This window comes from Oncorhynchus kisutch, linkage group LG14 (genome assembly GCF_002021735.2).
Source record: "Oncorhynchus kisutch isolate 150728-3 linkage group LG14, Okis_V2, whole genome shotgun sequence".
Lineage (NCBI taxonomy): Eukaryota > Metazoa > Chordata > Actinopteri > Salmoniformes > Salmonidae > Oncorhynchus > Oncorhynchus kisutch.
The window spans coordinates 37174549-37193667 of record NC_034187.2 but is presented as its reverse complement, the minus strand read 5'-3'; the positions used below and the strand labels follow the sequence as shown (position 1 = coordinate 37193667).

The following is a 19119-nucleotide window of genomic DNA, read 5'->3' as shown; positions in this document are numbered from 1 at the left end:
TGTTGAAGCTATACAACTATTAGTGTTCAAACTGAACAAATAAGGAGCCTAAATTACATGGATCAATCGCCACATCTTTTAATTCTCTCTCCCCCTTCTGCCCGTTCTCTCGCTCTCTCTCTGCTGTTCTTTTCTCACTTCTCTCCTCCAGAGTCGCTGGGAAAGCCAGCAGGACATCTTCATCACCTCGCCCCAGTTCAGCCGGACTCTGCCTCGCCCCTCGCCCTCCTCCTCCCCACCCACCATGCCCCCACAGAACCAGAGCCAGGACTCAGACCAAGGTAAGGCCCTGACTCCTCCCTCTACACCACTGCTCTACCCTCTCCTCTCGCCCCTCTCCTCTCAGTCTTTCTCCCCCTGAGACTGCTATGTTAACTGGCTGACTCTACCTCAGTCTTGACATTCACTCTCTCTGTTCTCCTGTCATCCTTCTCTTTTCTGCGCAGTAGACCTCTGGTGTGATTCCATCTCTGTCCTGTGTTTTAATTTGTGCGTGTGTTCGTGCCAGGGTTTCTCTGAATCGGTAATGCAGTGGCTCTGCAAACGTGGAGCGGATATTCTCCACTGCTGGTCGGATCTCCAGGCGACCATCGCATGAGTCTGAAACCACAGACTGGCCAAACTCGTGTTTCTAAAAATGAATTCAAAGGCACAAATGACAAAAGTCATTTTTCGTTAATTTGTATTTAATTCTAAGTAAGTCACAGCCTATATGCGCAATTTATAGACTATAATGATTTAATACAACTGAATGTTGTTTAAATGCTGAGAGCTTTATGTCCCTACCAGCCTGTTTTGTCGCACTCGCAAATGCTTCACAATGTATATATTGGATGGCTTGAAATAATATAGCCTATATTATTATTAATAATTCATTAGGCTCCCTGTCTGGCTCCTGACCTATTTAGAGTGCTTATATGCTGTTTAATATGACATGTAGCTTATTTGAAATTATGTACACTTCTAACATTCACCTCTTCATGTTTATTCCAATCATTTTCATTCAAATCCATATGGTTTGGTTTCAATACTTCAAAACCAAATGGAAGGTCCAAGTAGTCACAAAAATAGATGGGTGTCGGTTAAATTGTGATTTTAATGGATAGAGCGAATTTGGAGCTGTTTTTTTTGCCGGAGCGCTCCATGGGCGATGAGAAGGATTTCCAACTGCTCAACTCCGCTCACATGCTCTGCTCCTACGCCCTCCCAGGGCCACCCATGGCTGTGCCCCTGCCCAGTCATGTGAAATCCATAGATTAGGGCCTAATAAATTTACTTAAATTGACTGATTTCCCTAATATGAACTGTAATTCAGAAAAATCTTTTGAAATTGTTGCCTACCTGCCCTAATGGGCTACGCACCCAATGCATATGAGTCCGATAAATTTCTCAAATGGCCGGTGAATTCAAATCTTCCCGGTGAAGCTGTCCAGTGCCACATTTTCCTAACAGAAACCCTGGTGTGCGTGTACCTGTGTTACATACAGTAGTCCCATTTCCTGTTTGTTTTTCTTTGTTTGATTTCACTCTCAGCGATGTCATTTTAATGGCTGTGTGGCCAATGAGAACTAATCATTCAGATTCATTTGCAATCTTCATGATTATAATATGTTAGTACGTGGTAAAATCATCTTTATTTTATTATGTTCAATTATTTAAATTTATTTTTTGTCATCTCTCTGACCTGGTCCAGCCACATTTTTTTTTTTTTGTAATTTCCTGGGCTTGCTTTTCAACTTCCTGTCTTAATCTCTCGCACCTCCCCCACCTTCCAAACCTTCTCTTGCCCTTGCTCTTTTCCTCCTGCTCCTCCCTTTCTTCTCCTCCCCTATCTTTTCTTCCTGCTCCTCCCTTTCTTCTCTTCCCCTATCTTTTCTTCCTGCCCCTCATCCTCTCTTTTCCTCCTCCCTCACCGGTTCTCCCCTCAGGTCGTTCAGGGCTTGCTGCCTCTTATCTTTCAGTCAAAGCCCTGGTGCCGCAGATGCCCAAGCTACTCAAGTCCCTGTTCCCTGCCCGCGAGGACAAGAAGGAGCCCCTGCGCCCCTCGCCCCACTCTCTACAGGTAGGGCTCACACACACCCCACTGACCTTAGGTAACCAAGTGACATTTGAACTATCACCAATGGTCACCCCCCACAGCTGATTCAAATCATCAAAGCATGATGAGTTAGTTATTTGGTATAACTTGCACCCAGGTGGCGTGGGGGGGGGCTATGACCGTGTTTGGGAAAACCTGTTGTAACCCCACTGAAGCCTTTCCCATTTTCTGGGATTCCCCCAAATAAACCAAACCATATTTCTAGCCACAACACCAATCAGTAACTGTGAGCCCAGAGAAAATGTATGGTTGATGTGGGTCTATACTCCACTGTAGTTCAGTCTCCTCATCCTCTGACTCCCAAATGAGTGCTTAAATCCATGCCTTCTTTTCAATGTAGCCTATTTTTCCTTCTTTTTTCTTCTCCCCATAATATGACATGATGATTTGCTCAATTCATCCATCAGGCATTTTACCAGGTGCTGCTATCACAATAAGGCCTATCATTTTCTGCATTTGAGTGGAATGGAGTAAAGTGGAGATGGTTTTTAGAGCATTCGGAGGAAATTGTGTCTAAAATAGTGAATGTTACGTTCAGCTTCCAGCAGAGCTGACAAAACACACTCTTGTGTTACAGGTTATAAGACGAGCTACTCTCAGAGAGACACTGTTCGATACACTGCAGCGCTGAAATGATTCCCACCTGCCACTTGTGATTTAGAGTTGTTTTACACAGTGGGAGACGGGCACACCTGGGGTGGTGAAGCTGGGGATAGAGCGATCTGGAGCTGTCTATTGGGATTATGGTCATTATTGCACTGTGATACAATGGCTTCTAACAGCCTACCAATCAGCTCTAAACAAACTCTTGAAAAAAAAGCTGTTTGACCAGATACAATGCTATGTCTCTGTGAACAAATGAACAACAGACTTTCAGTATGCTTATAGAGAAGAGCACTAAACATGCACTGCACTGACACAAATGGCTGAAAATAGACTTCAGTGCAGCCTTTCATATTATTGACCATAATCTGTTATTGGAAACATTTCTGTGTTATGGCTTTATATCCTTGGTTGAGAGCTATCTATCCAATAGAACAGTGGTTTTTTTTTCAATGGAAGCTTCTGTAAAGTGTGGTATTCCGCAAGGCAGCTTTCTTGGCCCTTTACTGTTCTCTATTTTTACTAATGACCCACCGCTAGCATTAAACAAGGTGTTGCAGTCAGTTTTGGAATGGGTGGGTAGTAATAAACTAGTCCTGAACATATCTGAAACTAAAAGCATTGTATTTGGTACAAATCATTCCCTAAGTTCTAGAGCTGAATCTTGTAATAAGTGACGTGGCTGTTGAAGAGAATACACTTCTTGGTTTCACTGTACATTTGTAAATTGTCATGGTCAAGGCATATTGATTAAATTGTTGTAAAGATGGGGAGAGGACTGTCTGTGATTAAAAGATTTTCAGCATTTTTAACCCCTCAGTTGACCAAACAAGTCCTGCCAGCTCAAGTGTTGTCTAATCTTGACTTCTGCCCAGTGATTTGGTCAAGTGCTGCAAAGAATGACATTGAAAAGCTACAGCTGGCCCAGAACAGAGCAGCACATCTTGCCTTTCAATGTCAGTCTCTCTTGGCTCAAAGTAGAGGAGAGATTGACTGCATCAATTCTTGTGTGAAAAATTGTGTTGAAGATACCAAATTGTCTGTATATAGCTCTGACAGACATACTTACCCCACCAGACATGCCACCAGGGGTCTCAAGGCAAAGTGTTATATAGAGCCATAATCCAGGCTTCTTACCATGTGGACTGGCTGTGCCAAAAATAAAAAATACTTTATTTGTTTACATTTAAGAACAGGCACCACACCCTAATAGAGTTTTTTTTTTGCGCTAGATTGCAAGAAATGGCAGTTACATGTTTTCAGAAATGCTAAAACCTCAGAACCAGTAGTTGTGAAAGTGGTCCCCGAAAATTGCGTACTACATCACATATGTGCAGATGTGTGCACCCTGTCATTGCTCTCTCTCTCTCTGGCTCTGCTGTGTATTTCTTGCTAACTGTCACTCAATTGGCGAGGGGTTGAATATCATTGGCTGGAACATGAAATGGCCCACTTGGGGGGGAATGTAGGGAAAATGGCGCAGCACAGCTTCCAGAAAAAAGTCTTTCAAACTAGGGATTTCGTAGGTAATTGAGGTAAAACAGTAATTCTACTCAGATTATGGATGTATGAAGTACACATTGACACATCCAGCCCTAAGCGGGAAATTTGATACATACTAGTTGTCAAAGTACCGGAGCATGTCTTTAAGGCGTATGTACACTTTATGTACAAAAGTATGTGGACACCCCTTCAAATTAGTGGATTCTGCTATTTCTGCCACACCCGTTGCTGACAGGTGTATAATATTGAGCAAACAGCCATGCAATCTCCATAGACAAACATTGGAATGGCCTTAATGAAGAGCTCAGTGACTTTCAATGTGGCATCCTATGAAAGAATGCCACCTTTCCAACAAGTCAGTTTGTCAAATGTCTGCCCTGCTGCCCCGGTCAACTGTAAGTGTTGTTATTGTGAAGTGGAAATGTCTAGGAGCAACATCGGCTCAGCCGTGAAGTGGTAGGCCATACAAGCTCACAGAACGCGGGACCGTCAAGTGCTGCATTTCAATGTAAGGTATAAGGAAAGCTTATAGAAGTCTATGGCTTTGTCCCAATAATCTTTCCTGCCATGATTTGAAATGACCAGTATTACCATTTAGTCCATACCTTGACCGATCCATTGCTTTTAGACCGGTTATATTTGGCGCATGTGACAAATAAAATTGTATTTGATTTTCTGAATTGCGTAGTGCATAAAAATTGTCTGTCCTCGGTTGCAACACTCAGTACCGAGTTCCAAACTGCCTCTGGAAGCAACGTCAGCACAATAACTATCCATCGGGAGCTTCATGAAATGGGTTTCCATGTCCAAGCAGCCGCACACAAGCCTAAGATCCCCATGGCCAATGCCAAGTGTCAGCTTGAGTGGTGTAAAGCTCACCGCCATTGGACTCTGGAGCAGTGGAAACGCATTCTCTGCAGTGATGAATCATGCTTCACCATCTGGCAGCCCAACGGATGAATCTGGGTTTGGCGGAGGAGAACGAATGCATAATGCCAACTGTAAAGTTTGGTGGATGAGGAATAATGGTCTGGGGCTGTTTTTCATGGTCGGGCTAGGTCCGTTAGTTCCAGTGAAGGGAAATCTTAATGCTACAGCATACAATGACATTCTAGACGATTCTGTGCCAGGCCTAATTACCCAACATCAGTGCCCGACCTCACTAATGCTCTCTTGGCTGAATGGAAGCTAGTCCCCCGCAGCAATATTCCAACATCTAGTGGAAAGCCTTCCCAGAAGAATGGAGGCTGTTATGGCAGCAAAAGGGGGACCCAACTCCATATGAATGGCCATGATTTTGTAATGAGATTTTTGAAGAGCAGTCCACATACTTTTGATCATGTAGTGTAATGTGCAGTAATGTATGTTTGCATGTAAGTCTGCATGTCTATGTTATTGTATTTAAATATATGTAAATTCGAAAGTATTTTTTGTTTCTAATGTCTTTTTCGTGGTGTCGGACCCCAGGAAGACAAGCTGTCGCTAATGGCGATCCCAATAAAAATCTAAATGTAAGCTTCAATGGAGGTCAAATGTGAATGGTTTAACACAGAAGGCGAACTACTACTCCCTACATCTCTCCAAGAATTTGGTTCTTTCCCCATCTTCTCGAGCTGTCTAGTGTTATAATGGCGCCTCGTAAGCATTGCTCTAAGGCAGGGCTGTCAAACTCATTCCATTGGGGGCCCTAGTGTCTGCTGGTTTTTGGCTTGTCCTTTCAATTAAAACCTAGACAACCAGGTGAAGGGGGAAGCAAAAACTCTCAGAGACTCGGCCCTTCCGTCGAATGAGTTTCACACACGTGCTCTAAGGTAGTGCAGGGTTTCCTAAACTCGGTCCTGGCCCCCCGGTGCACATTTAGTTTTGTGTCCAGCTGATTCAAATAACCAACTCATCATCAAGCTTTGATTATTTCAATTAGGTGTGTAGTGCTGGGGCAAAAAACTAAACGTGCACCAAAGGGGGGGCAGGAACAGGACCAAGTTTGGGAAACCCTGAGGTAGAGGAAAATAAAAACAATTGGACAGAAAATAATTGTACATCTCTTTCCAATAATTATTTTTTATTTTTTAGCTGGAACAATTGTTTAAGTGGATGAACAACATGAGCGGTTTACATAGAGAAGTGCTTTCTTACATCACTTGTCTGTAAAGTAGTTGATGGGTTGCTTATTTAATACCATGTCTATAGCCTATACAGTAAAGTCTAAAGTTGCTGAACACTATGTTGGTCTGGCCCAGCCAAGCTTGCTGTTTAATTTCCATATAGACAAGATGTATTGCCAATGCAGTAAGATGTAGCAATGCCATGGTTCCACTTCTGTCAACGCTGCATTTGTTAGTCACGCTTTAAAGACCGATAACGCCACAATGGATTAAACAAATATTCTGTATGGATTAAAACCATTTTTGTGAAGAGCCGAATATAATCGGCTGAGCTTTTTGGATTTTATATTAAACTCTTAGTTATGTATAATGTGAAAGAATACTTATGTATTTCATTGAAGTGTTTCTTCTTTCCCATTGAACATAGTTGTGTTTCTCTCTCTCTCTCTCTCTTCCTGGCAGCACATGCCTCGTATCATCATGCAGACGACAGGGCCTGAAGACAGCAGGATCCGGATAGAACCGGTAAGTTCCAGTCTAGTTGTAGTTAGTTTAGACATCAGTCTAGTTCGAGTTGGTTAGAGATTTACAACAACTCTTCAGGCTGAGACAGTGTATTGACCATATAAATAGAGTGAGTGAATTAAATTTCTGTGGTATTGACTGTAATATGAAGCTATGGTTGGTAGAAAGCTAGTGGATCTGAGGATCTCATTACGAGGATGATGGTGGTGGTCGAGGGGGTAACGATAGGCAGGCAGTATGATGTCATGGTTTGCTCCGGTCAGTCTTGAATCCCTGTCTGAGGTGTGATTGCCATTGCCGTCAATTCCCCGTAGGTTGCTATGGTAGCGAGGACAGCCCTGATCCCGGCCCTAACCAATGACAGGTGGTCGGAGTCCCCTGAAGCCACTCCTGTTCCGTCCTCCCAGCATGACCTGCATGACTACCCCCTCAGCCCCATCAGCGAGGCCTCCAGTGGCTACTTCTCCACTAGCGTTTCCACGGCAACCCTGTCCGAGGTTTCTGCCGGCGGCGACCACCCCACCACCCCCCTCCGTCCATCCTCCTCCCTCACCCTCCTAGAGGCAGGGGTGAGGCTGAAGGGGAGTAGTGCTCCTGAAACTACATTACCCAGAACCCATCCGCAGCAGCGAGCTGACCGGAACGGTGTTACTGCTGCATCTCCTCAGTACGAAAACAAAATGGCCACCACCGGTCCCGGCTCCAACGTCAACAGCGTGGTGACAGGCAACAAGCCCTTCTCAGTGCAGAGGGTGTGCACGTCGGACCTGAAGTCGTTGCAGGAGCGTGTCCTTGGGGAGGAGGAGGGAGGAAGAGGAGGACAAGGGAGTCTGGAGAGGTTGGAGATCATCCTGGACGATGAGGACGGCGGTCGCGACTTTGTGTTGCCTGACTGGCTGAGAGAAGGGGCGTGCGTGTCGGTGGGAGCCAATAAGGGCGGGACGGTGCGCTACGTGGGCAACACGAAGTTCGCAGAGGGCGTGTGGGTCGGGGTGGAGCTCGACTCGCCCTCAGGTGTGTGTTTACTGTTCACAAAGGAATCGCATGACTTAACATAATGACATCATAAGCAATGGAATTTAAGGAAGTAACCTGAAAACGTAGAGGGCCCTGTCCTTGTCCGCATGCATACACATCAAAGTAGGCAGTGTTTAGGAAATTCAAAGTACTAAACAAACTCTCTTCCTTGTCTAACCCCTTATTCCCTCCTCTTTCTCCTTCCTTCCCCTCTCTCCAGGTAAGAACGACGGCTCCGTAGGCGGGCACCACTACTTCCGCTGTAACCCTGGTTACGGCGTCCTGGTGCGTCCCGACCGAGTGTTCAGACGGGACCGTTCCACCAAATGGAACCTGGAGAATCGCCGCAGTGGCGAGTGCTACCAACCCGTTTTACGGGGAGAGTCCACTAACAGGAGAGGGGAGAACCGCAAGTCCTGGAGTAGTTGAACTGGAGAGAAACAGGCCTGGGTGGGAGAGACTTTTAATCTTCACACCACTTTGTCTCCTGGCTCGGATCAACTAGAAAGCCCACACATTCTTTTTATCCTGTTTCTAAGCCTCCGTCTCCCTCAGACTCCTATCAATTTCCCCCTAACTATGCAATACTACCACATCTAATGTAACAACGGTCCCTGTCCCCTACCCACCATCCACCCACAGCTTGGCAACACTAGATCAGTACTGTGCCCTCTCCTGGCCAAGAGATGCTAGGCTGGGTTTCTGTATCAGCACTTTGTGACATCTGCTGATATAAAAAGGGCTTTATGAATACATTTGATGAATACAGGCTGATCCTGTGTTGGCTTGACTGGCCATGCCTCTGTCTCACTACAGGGAAACACCCATAGGGATCTGTCTGGATTCATTTCAATAGGGAAGACTTTTACTCAACCTGCTCCTGGTGCGCTGTCTCCCTATCTGGACGCAGCACTGGTGGCGCCCCCTGTGGCATGGATTGGGCACAGCACCTGAATGGTTCCACAGCACCTGAAGTGTGACTATACAGAGTGTTGCTGTCTGTATGAAGTGAATCACGGGGCGACCAATGGAGAATGTTTCTTCTCGGGCCAAGGTTCAGGATCCATAATGATGAGAGAACTTTTTCTGATGTCATCAAACTGGTCACCTCGAGAATCCTTCTGAACGAATGAGGCTCTATTCCACCAGACTTGGACTGGAACCCCCAACCCCTCTTTTTCAATGGAACTGTCCCTTTTTACTAATTTACTAAAAAGTTACTATATCCGTTTCCCACATGTGGAGTCATTTATCTGAAATGATCGATTCTTCCAGAATGTGCCTTCATGATGAGTTTATTTTTCGTTGTAATATATTTGTTAGTGGGTTTTATTAGATGTTCACCCTCTGTTGAACTTTGATGAGAATGCCTTGTGTAAGGTGATCTCAGGGACTGCAGAGTGGACATGAACGTGTATGTGGGTGCGCCTGTGTGTGTGTTTTAGAAGTTTGGCCCTTAAAGGCCGAATTTACCCATGGCAATGTTGTACAGTGGACAAAAAAAACTGTGTGTGTGTGCATGTTTTCGGCTAATCTGAAAGGTGAAGCATCGTTGTTATGATGACGTGGTTTCTGCAACAGTCATTGGCGTTGGTTTTAAATTGTAAGTGGAGAAGTAGGTTGAAAGATGGTTCCATTATGAGAAGAAGCCCAGTGTGCTAAATTGGTCAAAAATACATATTTTGCTCATAGGGAGGAGACTTTGCACAGTAGAGGTTTATCCCTAGTTTGGTGGTGACTGTAGTGATCTGTGTTAGAAAAATGGGTGCCTATGGTTTTAGAACGGTTTGAGGAAGTAGCAGTGGCATATATGTATGGTGTGTGTGCTGGTGTTGTGTAACGTTGTATCAATGTTTAACGTCATGTAACGTGTGGAGCGGAAGTTGGATGGAAGCTGGTCTTTGATTTGTGTTTGGGGGAACATCTCTTCTACGCATGCGTTCACCTGTTATTTTTAGAATCAGATCTGTAATGGGGTCTGAAATGTACATACTGACTCAATGACTTTGGGAGATGAAGGGAATCAAGAATGTGGAAGCATATTCTTTTGTTACATTTAAAAAATATATCGTTTCAAAGCTTTAGGAGCAAATTTGTTTGAATGCAAATTCCAGGTTGAGAGTTGAAGGATGTGTAATGAGGGACACTATGGAGTTTTCATTTATGTTTCATTGATCCCTCGTAAATCATTTTCATTAGACAGAAGTTTCATTAAAAGAAACTGTGCGCTCTCACCTTGTGAGCTGAGTCACAAGCTCTGACAGGACTCAATGTGTGTTAAAGGGATACTTCACCCAAATTCCAACATTACACATTGGTTTCCTCACCCTGTAGTCTATGGACAAGGCATGACAACAACCCATGCTTTAATCCCATATTAGCATTCTTTGCACATATCCAAATCATCAGTATCTACAATTGCTTGTGAAACTCAATAAAGTCACTTGTAAAATGTTTTGTACATGATGCGCAACAAACGCTCTTATCGATCCCATGACTTGAATGGAATTTGTGCCACAAATGCTAACATGTGGAAACGGTGCCAGGGAAACTAAACCAAAGCATGGATTGCTGTCATACCTTGTTTCCTCACCCTGTAAGCAGTCTATGAACAATGTCATTTTGTTATGACTATACCTTTTAACACTAGTCCATTCAGCAAGCATGGCGTGAAGTCACAACATAAATGATCTATCTGTAAGATATACCCCGTCGCCCCAACGCTATGCCATTTCTTTAATAAGAAAGGTCTAAATTTGCTATGACATATAGATATATATTGTAATGGTTGACATATGCCTTTATCATGTGAAAAAGACTAAGCCTTTTAAATTATACTGAAAAACATTGATTGCACAAGTAATTCTATGAGGAATGATGCTGCTATAGCAACTGTAATATAGCTGTAAAGTGATCTGATCATTGGTATTATAAGTCCTTTTTGGGAGTTAATCTTGATTATAGTCTTGATTTTTAGCCTTAAACACCACTTGAGATGGGACCGAGTAAGGAGGAGTTGTCAATGGGCCGATGACTGGCCAGTTGGGAGATATAGTCTAGTAGATGGGATGAGCAAGTGTTTTATTTGTCATGGTTGCCTTAAGTACTTTACCCGATTCGCTCAGACCCATTATGTTGCTGTTAGCAGAGCTAGGGTGTTTTTAATAGTTGTTTGTCATGGTTGAGTTGGTGTCAAGCTTTTAACTGAGTGATCATCATTGTGCTAATATAAGGAATGGATTTGAGTTTGAGGGTATGTGCGTGTGTCGTACAGTAGATGTGTGTTATATGAAGATTGTGAGAGCAGGTAGGTTGTGTTTAGACAGGCAGCCCAATTCTAATCTTTTTTTCCCCACTAATTGGTCTTTTGACCAATCAGATCAGCTCTGAAAATGAAAAAGATCAGAATTCGGCTGCCTGTCTAAACGCAGCCATAGTGTATTGGATGGATTTGGCCTCAGTTTTGTCGTGTCCATGCTTCTTTGCACAGAGACCGAAAAGTGGTTAAGATCACTTCAGGCTTATCTAGTTCTTTATTTCCGTGCCTCGCTCTTTCTTTCTCTCATACTCTTTCTCATCAGGAAGTCAGAGACACGCAAGTATCTCTGATTCAAACCCATTTCATTATTCAGTAGCTTTTACCGGTTTGTATTTCCAACTGTTAGCTCTTTAACGAGATGTGGAGTTTCCTAGTTCAGACTAGCACGTGTCATAAGTACTTAATTTCATCATCATGGACTTGATCATGTGACTGTACGCGCTCAGAACCACGTTTTATATTGAGTTTGACCGTTATCGACTGTCTATACTTGATTAAGGATATATCCATAGTTACCGTATCATTCCACAGAAGGGGGGGGGGGGATTTCAAGAGTATATTTGTTTATCTTCCTTTCCAATATATACATATCCTATATATCTCTATCTATGGCAACACAGGCTCAGAGCAATATGACACCTGCCTTTACGTGGCCTTCAGTCAGTCTTCACGTCAATCTGTCTGTCCCTCTCTGGGTTTAACTAAAAACCTCCATCTTCGGCTTTCTCCAGACTACCAAGTCTGGCAATGCGAGACTCCATAACTAGAAACCCTCAAACTCCAGCCATGGAGAAACCTGTGTAATATTAGACTGTTCCTTCACACTACATGTGGCTTGTCCATATCCAGCAGTGGACCACATCAGACAAACTACCACTGTACAAAGTCGGGCGCTGGCTTATGTGCCAATGGAAGCTCATGTCAGTAGAGGGTTCTAAATGGGGAACCTGTCTGCCGGATCTTCAGAGTGTTTGTGCAACTCTTCTTCTACAACGGTTGCTTCAAATGGCACCCTATAGTATTATATTCCTGTAGTGCATAGAGAATAGGGTGACATTTTAGACATACTGACTGACCTGAGACCAGCTCTGGTCTGTGCCTCGTCCTGGAGTCTTGAGTTATCAATAATAGTCCTCAATGATTTGTGTATCTGATTCTGCTCTGCCAGTTGTCATGAAGTGTATTATTTCACTATATCTGTGGGAGCGAATGGGTGTATGTATGTATGTGTATATATAAAGACTTAAAAATCTGGGCACAAGTTTGGATTTTGATTAATTTAATTCTCTGCTGAAATCCAAAGAATAATCATTTATTATAATGCATTTATAATTCTTTTTTATTGTCTGGACAATTATCTCCCTGTAAAGGAAAGAATAAAAAAAAATGAATTGATTTACAGATTTGTATCATCTGCAGGGTTTTTTTACGAGACTAATCTTCCATCATTAAGTGCAGAATGCTAATTTGAGCTTCTGATGCCAATTGATACACATTGAGAGCTAGACTTTAGTTGCTCACAAAACACAGACCCATTGTTCATCTTTCTTTATTCTTTAGTAGGTACAATACTAAAATAAACAAGTTAACAAAATGTTTTTCAAACAAATGCAACAAAAGGCATATAGATTTCTACATATTAATTACAGAACAGTCTACTGTCCAAAAAAGGCACTAAATTCTGAAATAGAAGATAACAGGACTCGTTTAACTATTTCAATCTGATACAACAGTGATTTCAATCATTTATATTCATTTCATCTTCTAGAATATGTGTTATTTCATGTATTCACATTATGTATGAATGAGGACTGGCAATAGCTGTTCCCTCAGTTTTAAAGGCAAAACCCCTCCCACAGAGGTTAATGGTCATTATTGAGTAGCAGTCCTTTAGCAAATATGTTTTCACCTGGTTTTGTATACAGTACCAATTTAATTTGTAGATTTGACAGATTCATCAAATTCTGGGTGATGCCAAAGAACCAAATCTTGTGCTAGCTCGCTACTTGATATGGCGTTAACAATTGTTAAACAGTCTCGAGAGTCTAGTAAAGAGCTCAGAAACCTGAAGGATAAGTTTTGCCTTTGATGATAGAGTACAATAGGGCAATGAAAAACACGGTAGTTTGGGGCCGACTCAGACCCGAGTTATGCGTGCATAAATGGAACTTTATTCCCCCTATTCTACACTTTCCAATATTTAATGGATTGAACAATTGAATATGGCAACTTTCAGGATTCATATTTACGACTATTTTTGATTCACCAACCTATCATGCTTAAAGGCTCTCCAAACCTGTTATTATTTATAAATACTTTCCTAACCCTAAATAATACAAGATCAGAGTATTTTTTAAATCTACCGATTGGTGCTGAAAATGAGATTAATATGCATGTATTTACATGGCCTTTCATCGATCCATATATTCTAGTGCAGGGATGGTCAACTCCAGTCCTCGGGGGCCGGAGTGGTGTCACTTTTGGCCCATGCCTAACAAACACAACACGCTGGATAAACTAATTGCATTCTAAACTGAAGATCTTGATTATTGGAGTCAGGTGTGTTAAGTGTCACACCAAATCATGCCCCCCAAGGACTGGAGTTGCCCATCCCTGTTCTAGTGAGTGTCAAATTTAAAGTTATGGCTTTAGATAAATGTACTGAAAACCCTATTGACTGAAAACTCCAAGAGAAAATCAGCTGGCCAGAAAGTGGGAGGGTTTTCAGCAGTAGAGTTAAATGTAGTCAGTGTGCACAAGGGAACCACGTCTGAAAAGCCCTTTATGCACCTACATAAAAGTTAAGTCTAAATACTAACTACTGAGAAGTGCTTAGGAAAGGCGTACATTTACGAAGTCTGAATCGGGCCCACTGCATATCAAAATGGAAAAACATGATTTCAATGATTCATCTCATACTATACATTTCTGCTTGCCAGAGTTGTACACATGGAAAGATTTAAGTAACAAATCGAAAATAAAATGTTTTTTTTCTGCCTCAGTCTTATCTTGTAAGATACATATTTGATACAGAACAAAGCACTAGGTGTTAGTGGAACATCGGAAGCAGCAGAAACAGGTCAGCTTGGCTGTCATTTAATATATATTGGCCTACTAAAAGGGACAGTTCACCCAAACATCAATTGTGAGTCATCTCTGCAACTTGGTCAGCTAACAGTATGTCACGAGACACTAACGTTTTCCAAACATCTCAATACCTCAGAAGCAGGGGTTGGAACCAATTATTTATTAGTTTAATTCTGAACAGAACCATATTTTTTTGTTGCGTTCCTCTGTTCCCACAGAGGTTTGAACGGGAAAAACCGTTACTTTTTTAATGTTGTTCTTTCTGTTCTTTTTTTAAACTTCTGAAATCGAGTGGGGGGAGAGAGCGAGAGGATGGCTTGAAGCTCTGGGCATCTTATGACATGCATTATCTGAATTAGGCCGACAGAATTATACATGTGGAGGAGTGGCATTTATGGAGGAACTTTTATTTTCAAAGAGTTGGCTTAATGTTGGACCAGAGCTAGCTAACAAGCTTGTGTGTGAAGAGCGGCACCAGAATTCAAATAAAAACACATCTTACCTTTTGGTAGTTAATAAATCCAATGTGAAACGTGATAACCAACATTGAACAGGTTAATCCATTCTTCTCTAATTACAAATAGCTCTCCCTAAATTCTGAATCACACTTGTAATGTCAGTAGGCTACAGTAAACAATACTTCGGATGGGGAGGGGCAGGTAGCCTACACGCACACTGGCAAAGATTTTCAGCTGGCAGGGAGGCAGACACCGGAATAAGTTTCTTAATGACAGAGTGAGTGCTTTGCATAGGCGGTTTGTTGCGCGACAGAGAAAATGAACGGAACGTAAAATAGCATTATTAGCCGGATCCCATGGTTTTAAAATAACAGTATAGATCACCTTCATTCTGATTCTGTTTGTTGTTTCTGTTCCCTGAACTGGTTCCAAGCCCTGCTCAGAAGTGGTCTAACAATAAACTGGGACCATATCCCACCATGACTGTTGTGTGGAACTGGCAAGGAGAAAGTTTCTCAGTAGTTTGGGATTGAGGTCTGCTGATTTCATCATAACAGGAACCTACACAACAAAATCACGTTTGAATCTGGTCAACTTTAATTTGAACTACCCCTTTTAAGGTACAAAAAAAAAAAAGGCTATTCACCTACAACTTATTTCACATTAAAAGCAGCGACCTGGGAGTGGGGAAACCTAGCTTATAAGGAAAGGTAGACCTAACACTTGACCCCTTACCTTTTGAACCTGTGTCAGCCAACAGATCAGTCTCTCTTCCTCCTATTGCTTGCCTGGTCTGTCAATCACTCAGAACGACCAATAAGCTACGAGGGCAGGAAACTCAAGCCCCATAGTAGCTACTCCCATAAAGTGACTTATTTTTAAAAGAGAAAATACAATTTAAAAGAAAGTATCTTAGATAACAGCTTGTGTTGAAGACGTCATGGCATATAAAGGATAGAAAAATAAGTGTTTGCATTACTCCCAGTACTAAGAATAATAGGGACCACAGGCAGCCGCTGGCACCTTAATTGGAGAGGATGGGCTCATAATAATGGCTGGAACGGAATGGTTTCAAACACATGGTCCATGAGTTTGATACCTTTCAATTTACTCCATTCCAGCCATTATTATGAGCCTTCCTCCCCTCAGCAGCCTCCTGTGATAGGGACATTGCCAATCAAGGGTGCATTGTAAATCTTAAAATACACTGCTCAAAAAAATAAAGGGAACACTAAAATAACACATCCTAGATCTGAATGAATGAAATATTCTTATTAAATACTTTTTTCTTTACATAGTTGAATGTGCTGACAACAAAATCACAAAAATTATCAACCCATGGAGGTCTGGATTTGGAGTCACACAAAATTAAAGTGGAAAACCACACTACAGGCTGATCCAACTTCGATGTAATGTCCTTAAAACAAATCCAAATGAGGCTCAGTAGTGTGTGGCCTCCACGTGCCTGTATGATCTCCCTACAATGCCTGGGCATGCTACTGATGAGGTGGCGGATGGTCTCCTGAGGGATCTCCTCCCAGACCTGGACTAAAGCATCCGCCAACTCCTGGACAGTCTGTGGTGCAACGTGGCATTGGTGGATGGAGCGAGACATGATGTCCCAGATGTGCTCAATTGGATTCAGGTCTGGGGAACGGGCGGGCCAGTCCATAGCATCAATGCCTTCCTCTTGCAGGAACTGCTGACACACTCCAGCCACATAAGGTCTAGCATTGTCTTGCATTAGGAGAAACCCAGGGCCAACCGCACCAGCATATGGTCTCACAAGGGGTCTGAGGATCTCATCTCGGTACCTAATGGCAGTCAGGCTACCTCTGGCGAGCACATGGAGGGCTGTGCGGCCCCCCAAAGAAATGCCACCCCACACCATGACTGACCCACCGCCAAACCGGTCATGCTGGAGGATGTTGCAGGCAGCAGAACGTTCTTCACGGCGTCTCCAGACTCTGTCACATGTGCTCAGTGTGAACCTGCTTTCATCTGTGAAGAGCACAGGGCGCCAGTGGCGAATTTGCCAATCTTGGTGTTCTCTGGCAAATGCCAAACGTCCTGCACGGTGTTGGGCTGTAAGCACAACCCCCACTTGTGGACGTCGGGCCCTCATGGAGTCTGTTTCTGACCGTTTGAGCAGACACATGCACATTTGTGGCCTGCTGGAGGTCATTTTGCAGGGCTCTGGCAGTGCTCCTCCTTGCACAAAGGCGGAGGTAGCGGTCCTGCTGCTGGGTTGTTGCCCTCCTATGGCCTCCTCCACGTCTCCTGATGTACTGGCCTGTCTCCTGGTAGCTCCTCCATGCTCTGGACACTATGCTAACAGACACAGCAAACCTTCTTGCCACAGCTCGCATTGATGTGCCATCCTGGATGAGCTGCACTACCTGAGCCACTTGTGTGGGTTGTAGACTCCGTCTCATGCTACCACTAGAGTGAAAGCACCGCCAGCATTCAAAAGTGACCAAAACATCAGCCAGGAAGCATAGGAACTGAGAAGTGGTCTGTGGACACCACCTGCAGAACCACTCCTTTATTGGGGGTGTCTTGCTAATTGCCTATAATTTCCACCTGTTGTCTATTCCATTTGCACAACAGAATGTGAAATTGATTGTCAATCAGTGTTGCTTCCTAAGTGGACAGTTTGATTTCACAGAAGTGTGATTGACTTGGAGTTACAATGTGTTGTTTAAGGGTTCCCTTTATTTTTTGAACAGTGTAGTAATGCATTCTCTCTCAACTGGGGAACATGATTATGACACCTTAATTTAAGGGAACAGACTAAGCTACGGTTAAAAGCTAAAAACAAATGGTTTGGGTACAGCTTCAATATGCTTATAGTTACCCCCATAACAACCACGTATGGCCCCTTTCACTAGCTTGCACGAGTCCTCTCTCTCTCAAGCAATAATATAATGAATGTCTGATTTTCACTTGCTTTAAAACCTACCCAGCTTAGGTAGTGCTACAACAAGGGGATATATTTATACATTTTAGGGATTACAGAGGCCTGTTGAGAACCCTCACCTCTCTCTCCCTTATACTGCGAAGATGGAGACAAATGAAAAGGGGCAGACAGATGAGAGGGGAAAGGGAGGGGCGAACAGACAGTGTAAGAGGCAAAGCCAAAGAGAAGGCTATACATAGAAAGAGAATATGTCTGGGTGAGGTGGAGAAGAAAGACGGAGTGAGCGAGGAGTCAAGGAATCAAATAGCATACTGCGCACGTTGGGGGAGAAGGTGCCAAGGCAGGAGCCCTCTATGCTTAGAGGGAGGTGTCCAGGGTTCCATAATAACCTATTCTGATTCTTTAGACTCACACAGACAAGAGCATAATATACCTCACACACTGTACATACACTGTATGACTGTTTCATAGACAACTTTAGGGCCAGGCCACCCAACACAATACCTCTAGAACAGTCTAAAGGGGTTAGGAAATGGGGTGGTAGAGGTAAGGGGAGGCCTGTTACCTTAGCTTTGACAGTCTCTAAGCCTATGCATTACTTTTGGTCATCATTTACAGTATAATGTTCCAACAAGCTCTACTTGCTCCCAACAAATATTTTTCCTACTCTACTATAGCCTCATCCTCACGTGCACGCACGCACGCTCGTGTGCACACACAATCATATGCTGCGTTCATAACCAAGTGGGAATGTGGTATTTACCATATACGACTGACTGGTAGCTGCTAATGGGAAACCCGTCTATCATTCCTGAACTCTGACGTCACCTAAGGAAATGACTTCGATAACAGCAGTTTTGGCAGTTAAATGCAACAACAAAACATAGCTTTTTATAGTTATATTAATGTTTTTTGAACACTAATTTGTTTACAAGCATTATAGCTGTACGTTTCTCAACGAGTTCAAAGCGCGTGAATGCATCCAAACACGTTTTTGCGACTTCACAACTGGTAATTACCACCTTCCCATTTGATTCTGAATGCAGAATTACATGTTTCTCTCTCATCCCTAGTCGTCCAGCACCTCTGTTTTGATGTCACTTCCTGTCCCGCCCAGGGCCAATCCTCCCCCCGCCTGCGTTGCCAGGGCGAGGATGCTGTGATTGACAGCCGCCATCTCCACGGCAAGGGCTATGGGATCCTGGTGCTCCAGGGCATTGCTGTGATTGGTGGAGTCATCATCCTGGGGGGAGGGGGGAGACCAGGACACACCTGTCAGTCTGGAACCTTCCATCCCCGCCCCCTGAGCGAGACCCCACCCAGAGAGCAAGGAGCGGCCAATCAGAGAGCTAGCCCTCTGGGCAGCCAAGCCCCCCCTGCCCGAGCCGGGCCAAGCCGCCAGCCAGCTGGGCAGCAGGGTGGGCACCTGCAACCGCAAGAGGGGGAGGAGTCAAGGGTCGTGTTTACACATCATACTAGTTTAA

At 43.6% G+C, this 19119-nt stretch overlaps 2 protein-coding genes across 5 annotated transcripts in view; one reads left to right on the top strand and one right to left on the bottom strand.

Moving 5' to 3' along the window:
- LOC109903896 (kinesin-like protein KIF13B) overlaps window positions 1–14418 on the top strand; it is an 87664-nt gene extending 73246 nt beyond the window's left edge. The window contains exons 36-40 of one of the 2 annotated variants that reach the window (XM_031788331.1): window positions 152–281; window positions 1962–2062; window positions 6772–6834; window positions 7149–7848; window positions 8072–14418. In XM_031788331.1, the coding sequence (XP_031644191.1) occupies window positions 152–281; window positions 1962–2062; window positions 6772–6834; window positions 7149–7848; window positions 8072–8280 (1203 nt within the window). In that variant the 3' untranslated portion in view covers window positions 8281–14418. Of the gene's footprint in view, window positions 1–151; window positions 282–1928; window positions 2063–6771; window positions 6835–7148; window positions 7849–8071 lie in introns of both variants that reach the window. The other variant, XM_020500907.2, reaches the window with a different exon arrangement.
- The window catches only part of LOC109903897 (homeobox-containing protein 1), a 39487-nt gene continuing 29823 nt past the window's right edge, over window positions 9456–19119 (bottom strand). For 2 of the 3 annotated variants that reach the window (XM_031788332.1, XM_031788333.1), the window contains exon 10: window positions 17343–19061. In XM_031788332.1, the coding sequence (XP_031644192.1) occupies window positions 18705–19061 (357 nt within the window). In that variant the 3' untranslated portion in view covers window positions 17343–18704. Of the gene's footprint in view, window positions 19062–19119 lie in introns of all 3 variants that reach the window. The other variant, XM_031788334.1, reaches the window with a different exon arrangement.